At 34.8% G+C, this 12,732-nt stretch overlaps 1 protein-coding gene across 1 annotated transcript in view; it reads left to right on the top strand.

The window, feature by feature from the left end:
* Positions 1 to 8,062: 8,062 nt before the first annotated feature.
* The window catches only part of LOC149568930 (MAC/Perforin domain-containing protein), a 49,124-nt gene continuing 44,454 nt past the window's right edge, over positions 8,063 to 12,732 (top strand). Inside the window, exon 1 of the mRNA XM_089821767.1 lies at positions 8,063 to 8,480. Within this exon, the coding sequence (XP_089677893.1) occupies positions 8,220 to 8,480 (261 nt within the window). The 5' untranslated portion in view covers positions 8,063 to 8,219. The remainder of the gene's footprint in view (positions 8,481 to 12,732) is intronic.

Raw genomic sequence — 12,732 nt, 5'->3', positions numbered from 1 at the left:
AATTCTACATCAAGGAGAAGACGACATCCTAAGGAGTAGTCCACATCCAAAGAAAGTGTAGGGTTCACCCACGGTTTCTCAATGGGTGGAGATCCATGTTTTTAGAAAGAGCAAAGATGCCAGTGCAAAAAAAAAAGGGGGCAAAGGAGACAACAAGCAATGAAGAAAAAGCCACCCATACATCTATGTTGACCAGCAAGAGGAGTACCTACATTGGCAAGGAATCATTCATAGTCCACGCCAAAGGGGGAGATGGTGTAGTCTATGCCCATGAAAGAACAACATCACTATAACGCCCAGGCAGGAGGAAGACAATAAATCCCATATCGCTTGTGTGGGATGTTTCTTTTGTGTTTTTATTGGATGGAGCACAAGCTGCAGGTAACTTCAAGGGCACGGGTTGATGTGGAATTAATGCCTATTCGTTAGTGGACCCGCGGCCAGCTAGTTAGATGACTATGTTTTGACCAAACTCGTGCAAGGTGAGGTGGCAATCTGTCGTAAGGTCGGGGACTTAAAATCAAAGAGCCTCAATATTATGACCCAACGTAGGATTGGAGGACAAGAGAAAAAGGCCCACGATCTTACGAATTTGTAAGGTCATGGGAGTAAAATATTTCATATACGATGCCACAACGAAGTTCATTTCGTAAGGTCAAGAATTGATTTATAATGGCTAGCGATGCTACAAGGGGAGTTTTAAAAGGTTTAATATATTAATAATATATTAATGTGATTAGTATAATGTCATAGGATCGGGGAGGGCAAATTTTGAAGTTAAGATGCTACGAGAAGATTATTAATCATGTGATTGGGAACTCTTAGAATGTGAGCTACGATGTTACGATTTCATTGTAATATCATAGACTCATAATGTTCAAAGTTTTAAAATATTTTGAATGCTTATGTGAAGCAGGGCCCACTAGGTAGGGTATCTAATGAAAAATGGACAAGTGGCAAGGGGAGGAAATAAAATGATTATAAAAACAAAATTCAGAGATGTTCTCAATGCACAAAATTTCAAAATTTTAAAGATTTGATGATTTTTAAGTTTTATATGGTTTTAACTATATAGATATTTTAAATTTTTCATTTTACATGCTCTGTTTAGTCAGAGAGTCAGATTTTTGAAATGGTCTCAGGGGCACGATTTTCATCCAAAATAGGCACTATAATATACCGTTAGAACCAAAAAAGAGAGAATTTTCCATTTTTGTAGTCAGATTTTGTGCAGGTGTCTACTGAAAGCGGCTACAAGAGGTTTTTTGATTTCGGGGGCTTCATAGTGAAAAGTGCAGATTTAAAGTTGTAGATGAAGTTGTAATAAAATATGATAAGATTTTCACCATATTTTAACTTCATCATCAATTGTAAGGACAAATTGAATGTTTTTAAGGCAACTGAGAGTAATTAAGTGTTTTTGCCAATAGTACAATTGAATTGCCCGACAAAAGCAGAAGTGACATGTTAAGATTGGATTTTGAAGCTTCAGTATAGTTTGTGATGTATTTGATATTTTCTTCAAGAGATATTTGCAGATTACTTTAAAGTGGGGATATATTAGATATTTTGGCAACATTGATGATTTTAATTGTAGGTAGATGAGGAAGTTCAGTTTCAACTATTCCAGATTGAAGATCATTTCTAAGGGGACGCATGTCAATTTCAGAGGGCAATTCCTAGAAATATCTTTTCTCCTATATATCTTCTTTTTCTGCTCATTGAAGGGGTTCCAGTCCTTGGATATTTTTCATTATAGTGTAACTACTTTGTGGTTCCAATTTGGTTGAAATCCCTTCCCTTTACTATGATACCATTTTCTCAGTGTTCTTCTATTATGAATAGCATATTGTATTTCTTTTGAAGCATTTTCATATTATACAGTCATTTATTGGTGTTCTTTTCTGAATTTTAACATATAGATGGTGTATTGTTTCAAGGAAATTAATGCAAGAGTTTAACCTTCTTAGTTTCATTCTGATTCTCATCTCCTTCTTTTGTTATCTGTAATATTTTGTGTTTGAGAACAAAGAGCTTGAACTCAGTTGTAATCCCTTAAGGTTGTATGTCAGGATGAATTTACTGTTGGAACAAAGATCCATGTAATGCTTGTTTATACTGATAGGATTGCAGGTTACACTAGAAGGATTTCATCATAAGTATGAGAGTTGTTATGAAGATTGATTTCTATTTGCAAGTCAAATAGATAGATTAGATTTCTGGATATACGAGTATACTTCAAATTTCCATGTGTATGTTAAGGTTTAGCTGATGCCCAAAGGATAAGGGACTGGTCAACTTGAAGGATACATGTTCTCTGTTGTTGCATACCCGGGTTATGCTGAGATTAAAATCTTGATTGAATATCTTTCCTTTTATGTTTAAGAATTAAAAGACTTTCCCTCACTTGGTTTATTAGGTTCACGTGCTCTGTCATTAGCTATTTCACCCATGAATGCTTGCATAAACATAGAAGATTAAGGGATTTTATCTGTTTTCCAAATTCAGTAGTATGCCTTTACACTGGTACCATATAAAGAATCTGAGGTCCACTCACCTAGGTCTTCTAGAGCCTAAAGAAGAAGAAGGATTTATCCTTATAGTTGGCCCAAGACTATAATCAAGTGCATCCATCATAGGAAGTTGCTAACCTTAGATGTATTGGTCAGGTTTCTTGGTTATTTCCAATACTGTTAAACCAAGAGCCAACATGAAGGAAGAGATTATTGAACCCATTGTGATATATTGTGATAACGCAAGTGCTATAAACATATCTAAGAATCATGTGATGCATACAAAGACTAAGCACATTGCAATGAAGAGATTATTGAACCTGTTGTGATATATTGTGATAACACAAGTGCTGTAAACATATCTAAGAATCATGTGATGCATACAAAGACTAAGCACATTACAATCAAGTATCATTACTTAAGTGAACACGTGCAAGACAAAGAAGTGAGATTGGAATATGAAAACACAAAGGAGTAGATAGATCATATATTCACTAAGGCATTACCTAAGGATGTGTTTGAGTATTTAAGAGGTAAATTAGTGGTCATTTTGGGATCTCACAAGTTGTTGGTCACGTGACTATGGAACCCTGCATGCAAACTAGATTCCCTGTAGTGTATATATGAATACCCATGAGAATTGTAGGGAAGAGGGAAAGGTCTTGTCTTTCATATTGATTGTCCATGTATGAACAACTATTCACGGGGATGGGTGGTAAATCTATTTGAGGCTAACTAAGAAGAGATTTAACATTGCATCAAATGTTATGATCATAATATCTCGCGGATTGATGCATAAGGTCACACTTTAGGAGCTTCCTAGAGTTGTGAATAGTTGTCAAAAGATGGACAAAAGTATGAGTAGACAAAGCTGCAAGCCAAAGATGACAGAGGGAGTGATATTACAAGATCAGTCAGTAATAGATAAAATGGATGATGTGTCAGTTAATGAGTGAGATAAATTTAAGATGTAATGGATTATGTCTTTGGCATTATTGTCAAAGGGGGAGAGATATAATATAGTTACCATCCAATATCCAACAAGGGAGAGATGTATGGCAATTACCATTGAGTTACAAGAAGAGATGTTAAAAAGGTAGTTGATATTACAGTTGGTGTCAAAAATCCATATGGCTGCATAGATGAGAATCATAATGAAACTAAGGATATTAATACCTAATATAGTGAATACAAAGGGAGCTGAAGGTGAACATCATGAGAATACTTTTGGATTGTATGGTAACTAAAGGTGTTGCCATCAATGCCAAAGAGGGATATTATTGGAAACTACAATTGGAATAATTGTTATATTGTCATTGATGTCAAACTTTACTAGTAAGACATATACTAACAGTGTAGAGTGCCATATCTATTGATTGATGAAGAAGATTTGAAAAGAAAGTTAATTAGATGAATTAACGAAGTTGCTAAGTAAAGAGGAGTAAGTATGATAAAATTACAATAGGCACTTGATCAACTAGTCTTTGGCAAGATAATGTGTTGTTTAGGCATCATATGAAGTGGAGAACATAGTTGAGTTGAAATATAGAAGAGTAGATTTGAAATAACTCAAGGAGTGTAGAATTGCCAAGTGAAAGTTTTACTAGGTTAATGAAGTAGAAGATTAAGGAACTTAAATAGAAGTTGAGCATAACAATATTAGCCAAGTGTTAGTTATGGCCAAGCAAGATGAAGAAGAAAATGTATATCGATCAAGCATAGTGAAGACTGAGTGAGCCAGTGTAAGCCGAGTAAGACAGAACAATAGAGATCGAGTTATACAATGATGACCGAGTGTCAACAAAATAACAATTTGTGAAAGAATTAAGATTTGAGGTTGACATAGTTGAATTTTTAGATTGGTTAAAATGTGTGAATGATAAGGATTGATGAGTTGATGTATTTAATGCAAGAACTAAGTTTGTTAAGTGATCAAAGGCAAGGATTTAATAAGAAATTTCTAGAAGTGTCAAGGAAAGAGAAGAAGGACAAAATGATGGATAGATTCATTGAATTTGATCAAACCCTAAGATCTATAGTGATGTTTAAGCCTCAAATGATCAAAGCTACCTATTTAAGGATGGACAAAAGATGTTTTATGATTTTTGGATGGTTCAAGTTGTTGATAGGCGAACTTATGAAAAAAATATGAAAAACATAGTAGTAGAGGAAAAGTGGGAAAGTTGGTGAAGTGTAATTTCTTGAAGGGATGCCAAGCAGTTTAGAGATGGAGAACATGATGAAGTCTAATCAATGAACCAAAAATGAGCAGAATGGAGATATGAATTTGTAAAGTGAGTGTTATCTTAATAGAGCAAACCTAGCCATTACTTTCTAACCATTATGGTAGTAAAAATCCTTTAATCAAGGTTGACCTAATAGTCATTTGTAAATCCTTTAATCAAGGTGACATTCTAATGGAATGATCCAAAGTCCTCTAACTAGGCCACTCCTAATAGGGTGATTAAAACCTTTAACATGGTTGCACCTAACAGTGTGTTTTATAACCTTTAACAGGGTTGGCTCTTAACTGAGCTCACTTCAGAAGAGTGAAACCGTGGTAGCATGTTACTTGGTGGTTTTTCCCAAATTGGGTTTCCACACTAAATCTAGGTGTCACAATTGTGTGAATGTTATTTTTATGATGCATGTTATTTATAATTATTTATTTTTGTTACTCGACATATATTGAACCAAGCACTAGAGATGAATGAATAGATTAAGTTGCTAATTAGTTGCTATATTGGTCAAGTGAGTTTAAGAGATTGAATAAATTGTTAAATGTTAAATTGGTACATCCAAACATGAGGAAAACCGATTCACCACCGCGACACCCCCCCCGCCCCCAAGTTATTCTAAATGTTCTAACAAATAATAGATCGAAGTATGAACCAAACAAACTTATACAATTCCATGGTTTGAATACATTTTAAAATATGACGATATTCCCTAGTTGTATGTATTGAGAAAATGACTAGAGTGTGCTAGAGTGCACAAGAAATCAAATGGATATTAAAACCTATGGTGGAAAGACTTGTGAGAGGCGCGCACACACACACACACACACACACACACACACACACACACACACACACACACACACACACACACACACACACACACACACACACACACACACACACACACACAGGTAATGGTTGAAACCTAGATTAATAATGATTATTTATTGAGATTAGTTATTATTACGTGTTAAGCTCAAGTAGACTTGAACTCAAGAGCTCCTAGATGAGAGGCTCACAAGTTACCGTTATGCTATTCATTTTAATAGAGAGGTGAATTATAGTTGATCATGTTGCTTGGAAGATTAAAAAACATTAATAATAATTAAAATGTTCGTTAATTAAACATGCCAATCAAAAGAAAGACAATTAAGCAGGAGGTGATGCTTACATTATTATGAAAGAAGAGTTATCAAATTATTCAAATGATATATAGTTAGCATGGATTAGTAAGAGTTATCAAACTATTCAAATGATATATAGTTAGCATAGATTTTACTAATCCTACTACAATGATATAGAGTTCCATAGATGGTAATACTATAAAGAGTGATTGTCATCTATTTTCCTAGGTAATTATTAATGAAGCCACACCTTATATAGGTTAACATTATACTATAGAGTTTTAATTTATTTGGTAAGACCAAATTTGATGAAAATTCCAGTATCTCTAATCTCAAAGCTTTGACTTAGTACTATATACTTTTTGGATAGGTTGTCTTTGTGAAATAACTATCTTACAACTTTCACAAGCTACTATTTTGTACTTATTATAGAGCTTAAATGACTTCAAACAATTTATTTTTTCTTCCTAAAAAATGGTAAAATGTTAGATAATAGTTCTTCATATAGCTCCAATATTTTATTATTATTATTAAAAAGTAGTATAAATATGACTCAAACAAGTAACCTTCAAAATAATTCAAACAAAATCAAACTTCTAAGAAGTATAATTATGATATTAAATCCTACCAAAAGTTGTTTACAAAAAAACATATAAGACAACTGCAATCTACCATAAATCCAAAGTTCTAAAATCCAAATTAGATAAAATCCACACCAATAAACAACAATCAAACTCTCCTATTCATATTTTAATGACATCTTTCTTATCTATCAGGACCAACATATCTAAGATCTCTTTTATATTCTCCTTAACAATCACTCAAGAAAAAAAAAAAACTTTAAATTTTCTAAACTTTATTTTCTTACTAGAAAATGGTACAATTTTTAGATTACAATTCTTCATAAAACATAAAATATATTTATTTGTCTTGGAAAAACATAATATATATGACTAATACTAGTACCTTCATGACAAATCAAACAAAATTAAACTTCAAAAAATGTAATCATGCTATTTAGCATCCACCCAACATATCTAAGATCTCTTTTATATTCTCCTTAACCACCAAATCTTAAAAAATAAACTACAAATTCTAAAAAAAAATCTAATTTCTAAAAGAAGTGCAATTTTTATATTATAATTCTTAATAAAATTTAAATGTATTTTTCTATATTGAAAAATAGAAAAAAAAAAAAAAAAACACATAGAAATAATCAAACAAGATTTAACTTCAACAAAGAATAATCTTGATTTTAACATCTACATAAACCTATTCACAAAGAACATACAAGAGAACTATAAACTAGCATAAATCCAACCTTCTACAATCCAAACTAAAAAATAAGCTAAACAATATTCAAACTCATTTCTTTTTTGAACAGCTACTTTCTTATTGAGTATTACTAACGTATCTAAGATCTCTTTCATGGTAATAAGAGCATGATTGAGCCTAATAAATTACTTATTAACTAATAAAACCATTCTAAAAAACATCATTATTGGTTGACACATCCTCCCGAAAATTTAAGAAAGAGTCAGACCGTCCATCGCTCTCAGACTGAAAAGATACTCCAAAAACTAAATACGGAAAAATCGGACTACTTTAATAATCCTTTAATATTGTCAGAAACTATAAATTTTCTCGGACTTCGAATGAGAAATTTAGGACAGGCCGTCAAAATCTCCGAACAACTGTAAACAATAGTAATGATGATAGAAAACATATCCGTTTTAACTTTGGACACCCCCTTTCCTTGTTTCAACCATGGACAGCTGCAGCAAGCAATATTGAACAAGTAAAGAACGTCATAAAAACAAGATGTGAGGAGTCATGCAGGCCGTCAAAATTCAATTGCGTTTTTAGCAAGAGGCATCTGCCAATTATGTATCGCACAATTTCGTAGGTTTGAGAGGTGAGGGAGTCAAAGCAACGTGTGGCAGCTCGCGATCCTATAGACTTTGAACCTCCAAAAGGGCAAATCAAAATTCTGCCATACGTTGACGCACATTTATGACGAATCGGACAGTCGTATTTCAAAATGCATTAAACCCAAAAGAAATCTACAGTGAGCAAAAACGGACCAATTTTCAGTAAATAACAGAGGATCCTCTTCTCTCTCTCTCTCACTGTCTGCATACGGACGATTCTCGATATATATAGGGGAGGAAAGTGAAAAGGGGCTAATAAACGTTGAATAATCGGCAGAGAGTAGGTAGACGGGACGGGAGACGTATGACGGTGTGAATGGTGCTATATTTCTTTGGTTCTGCACGGCCATAATGATTTTTTCGGCCACAGGGAGTCGAACCCAGCACCTTCACTGACCATGGTATTAGGGCATGGCAGGGCAGAACAGTAGGAGCAAGGCCCAAGCGGCTGCGGAGAACGCAATTGGAGCTGTGGGTCGCGGCTACGATATCACCAACGATCTGCGGTTGTCTTACTGCAAGGGAGATGGTTGCCTGATCGACCTTCAAGGGGAGTCCAAACAGGATGCCGTTATACCCGGAGGCGTTACCGTCCGCGATGTGCCCAAGGCGATCAAGTGCGATAAGGGGGAGCGCACGCGCTTTAGGACAGACGTTCTGCCGTTTCAGCAGGTGGGTTAGACTTTAAAATTGATTTCAATTTCTAGCTTTTGAAATTGGAGAGGGCAATTCTGCCCGTTTGGATTTCACCGAAACTCTCGAGGATTATTGGGTATTTTTAGGGATGGTAGAGATTTTGTTTTCATAGGTAAATGTCTCGTGGGCTGTATCCTCAGCGAGGATATATATTCTCCATCACATTCACCTGGGATTCAGCTTTTCCCTCGAAGTTTTCCGGGACTTGTTCCCGACCTCGTGCTTTGATTTTACTACGCCTAATTGGATGTGGTATTTTAGTGCACTCAGTATTCGAGCATTTCTACATATGCATATGTAGCACTATATTGCCTCACTAATCCCGATTGAGCTCCGTCCATTTAAGAAAGGAGGCACGGATTTGTTTTTATTTGGTAGCCTTAAGTTATCCTTCAAATTCACCGGGATTTAGGACAGACTTAGGACATTATTTGTTCTGGTCTTGTAACCTTGCCGATGGGATGTTTCATATATTCTACAAAAGGTTTACATGTCTTTAGTTGGGTATGCTGCACCTGTTGAGTTTGATTATATGTTCTACTCGATTTCAATATTCTCATTTAATATGAAATAATTGCAACTCTTGCTGATCGAGGTTATTCCATTTGATGTTCTTCTTATTTGAGATTTTGGATTTCTTGTGCTTGATTTGTTGATCAGCAAGAGCACTGTGGCAATGGTTGAGCAAATTGGTTACCGTGAATTTGATCCTTCCAAGAGTAAATGAAAACTTATTATTGTTCAAAGTTGAAGGTATACTCAATGGAAGGAAATGCCAGCGCCACAACTTGATCTCATTGAATTTGATTGTTGCATTTGCACTGCAGCTTATTATTTTCTAACTTTGGCTTCGTGTCACATGGATTACCGGTATGTCCAAGCTGTGGCCTCGTGGGTACATAGGCTATTATTGGCGTGTGGACCTCTATAAGATAATTTCATTTTATTTACTGCATTGGAGTCCTTGCTATGGCCTTGATATTGTGGCCTAACATACATGTGGACAGCAATATAAACATTTCAGTTTTGTCATTTGCATTGCAGTAGATCCTGTCTTTAGCTGTGCGCTAACATTTAACAATTATGGTCTCGTGGATGTTAAAAAGTCTACAGAAATAGATCTTGCAATGATCTTTATATATATCAAGAACATCAAACATTGATCAATAAAATTGGTGTGATGATAATCTTGAAATTACGTATAGGTGAATAATGCAATGGCTGGCATTTGGTAATCTTTCTAAGTGTGGGCAAGAACGAGGGTCTTTTGTGGATATACATTATCTTTTAAATATGGAATGTTTAGCCAGTAAATAATTTGTTGTGCCAAAATAGAAGCCACAATGAGTGGTTCCTTTTTTGTTTAATGTGGCTGAAAATTTGATGTAGATCCATTAGCATCCAAGGGGTTTATAAGGAAATGGTTGTCACTCTTCAATTTTTAAGCTTTCAGAGTTCGCACCATGCAGTATTTTTAGATGTAGTTTTTTGGGATTAGCTGCATTTTCTATTCCATAGTTGAGTCAGTCTTTCAGGGATCCATTTATCTTGAGTAGTCATTTTGTCTACGAATGATCTCTTATGAGCTTGATAAATTAATGTTCAATTTTTATTTAGTCAAGTCAGGGCAAAATGTGAGATTTTTTTTTTTTAATGTTAAGGGTCAATTTGAAACCTGTAATCCCAATGGCTATTTTTTATTGTTGTTAATTCACGCCTTAGCTTACTGTTAGTCTAACTACCTAGGAATTTTAGTACTGCCAAATCTGGCTGATGTTTCTTCTAAGTGTTTTAGCATTGAGAGCTTGCCTCACAAGGCTTTAATATAGGTCACTACATGACCCATTGAAACCCCTGATAAGGAGTTATGACTTTGAGCTCTCTCTTTTCCTTTACCCTTTTTCACATTTTCATTATTTGGAAATACTTTGGGATTAGCTTGGAAGTTGCTTTGATTATGCTTAGGTAGTTTGTTGCTCAAGAAGAATTGGCTGTGAGGCAGAGTAAATTTTAGAAGCCTTTCCTTTTCATTGTGACCATTTGCTTTTTATAACCATCAAGTTACTCTAATCATTACATTTTTTAAAGAGGAAAAATGCTTTAATTGAAATAAAAGTAAAGAGACATTTAAGGGGTAGGGACTAGTAGGGGAAAGTGAATTTCCATGCCCAATAGAAAACTAGATGTTGAGTATTGCTTTCGAAACTATTAGGACTTATTATATATAATTAGTTGATATGTTTGAATAATTGAATTTTGAACCTATCACACACACACGCGCGCACGCACACACACACACATATATATTTGATAGGTAATTGGCTAAAGCCTTGATTATTTATCATTTATTTATTATTATTTGTGAAGATTAATTATTATTATGTGTTAAGCTTGAGTAGTTTTGAACCCAAGACCTCTCCAATGAGAGGCTCACAAGTTACCGTTGTGTTGTAGGCTCCTGCCTAACCTATCATTAATATTGTTTTTGGTTAACTTAAGATAAGGTTCTATTGCACCCTCATCCATTTACTCTAAAAAATTTGTTTACAACGTAATAGTCAAATCAGCTCATCAAACAAAAACAAATACCAAAAATTTAAAATACCTAAGGAAAACAAACAACATCCTTGATCCCTCACTAGAGCTATCTAAGATCCAACCTTATATCTCTTGTGATCTCAAGACCATCCGAGTGGAATCCTTCTTGCCAAACAAAGCATTTTGATAGTAAAGAATTGTCCAAATCCTTCAGTTGGGACAACCTCACTAGAAACCAAGGGCCTACCAAGAGGGCGTGGGGAAACCCCAACAATTATTGAAGGATTGACATTTGATGCAAGAGTTGAAGCCGTCATAGGTCGAGGAGAATAAAGTTCATGAAAGTGATGTGTCGGTATGGGATATGTTATTCAGTAGCCAAGGAGACTAAAGGTTTGGATTCAACCACATCCCTAGGAGGGGATCCAAAAGGGCCTTTTTAGAAGTCTCGGATTCAACTCTAGGAGAGGAAAGGACTAAAGTAGTGATAGAGGGCTTTTTGAGAAACCTCAACAACAACTTCATAAATTGCAATCTCTCCACCATGGGGCTTGGCCGCTAGCTTCAAGCTTATCCTTTGTGTTAGTGTCTGTCCAATGCCCCAGTCAAAAGTGAAAACAAGAATGAAATACCAAATGTCCCAGCCCAAAGTGTAAACACTAATGAAATTCCAGATTTTCATGGTCTAACTACGGTTTCTAGACATCCTCCACTCCTAGCCAGATTACTAGAGACAACACCTTTAAATATGTAATGCAATTTGTATATGAGAATAAGTAGGATGGAAAAGAGCATCTATTTCTAGAGAACGCCAATAAGTTATTGAGAGAGAATGACTAATGGCCTTTAATCAAGAATCAGTAAAAAATTATAATGGGGGATAAGTAAGACTGACTTAAACTAGAGGCATCAAGAAAGAGGGTTGAGAGTAGGATATGCTTTAGTATTAAAACAAACTTTGCCCGCAATCGCTGCCCCTTCTCTAGGATACTCACCTATTCATCTATAAATTGACTAAAAATTACAAAAAGACCTTACGCACAACGGTAAATGTCAATAAGCTTAAAAAGAAAGGCTTCTAGTGCTTGGAAATCCATGAATGGAGGTTTGGCAAACTAGGCCAAAGATGCTTAAGTTTGTATATCAACATATTCTTCACATAGTGAGATTCTTATTTCAAAACCTCATCACTCAAAAGAAGCAAATATATCTTCTTAGAGTAGATCTTACAAACCTTTTCACAAACTTGACTAAATTAGGGAGAAAAAATTAAGGCTCACTTTTGTTCAAAGTATTCTAGTTTACGCGGAGGATCCATCTTAGTGCTCAATCTGATGAACTAAGTTGAGTTATTTGTCGAGGTTTTGCCACTTTGGGTCAAATATACTTGTCATCCTTTTTGCAATAGAACTTTGCTCCAACTTCTTTAAGTTTTTATGTTTTATTTGTTAGTGTTCTTAGTGTAATCTTTCCTGGAGGGAGTGTATCAAATTTGTAAGTTTTGATTTGGGATGCGGCTTCCAGCAAAACTTTGCTAGTATATGTGAAAATGTATTGTAAAGCATCTTGTAGAAGTGTTTTACTTTATCTCACAAGTTATATTTAATTGTTTTAAAAAAAAAAATCATTAAATGTTGCCTTTTCTAAATTCATAAGTTACCTTTTTTTACAAATGGATACACTATTAGTG

This window comes from Cupressus sempervirens, chromosome 3 (assembly GCF_028749045.1).
Source record: "Cupressus sempervirens isolate cs-2001-9-10 chromosome 3, ASM2874904v1, whole genome shotgun sequence".
NCBI lineage: Eukaryota > Viridiplantae > Streptophyta > Pinopsida > Cupressales > Cupressaceae > Cupressus > Cupressus sempervirens.
The sequence above is the reverse complement of the archived record's forward strand: the minus strand, read 5'-3'. Positions and strand labels throughout refer to the sequence as shown.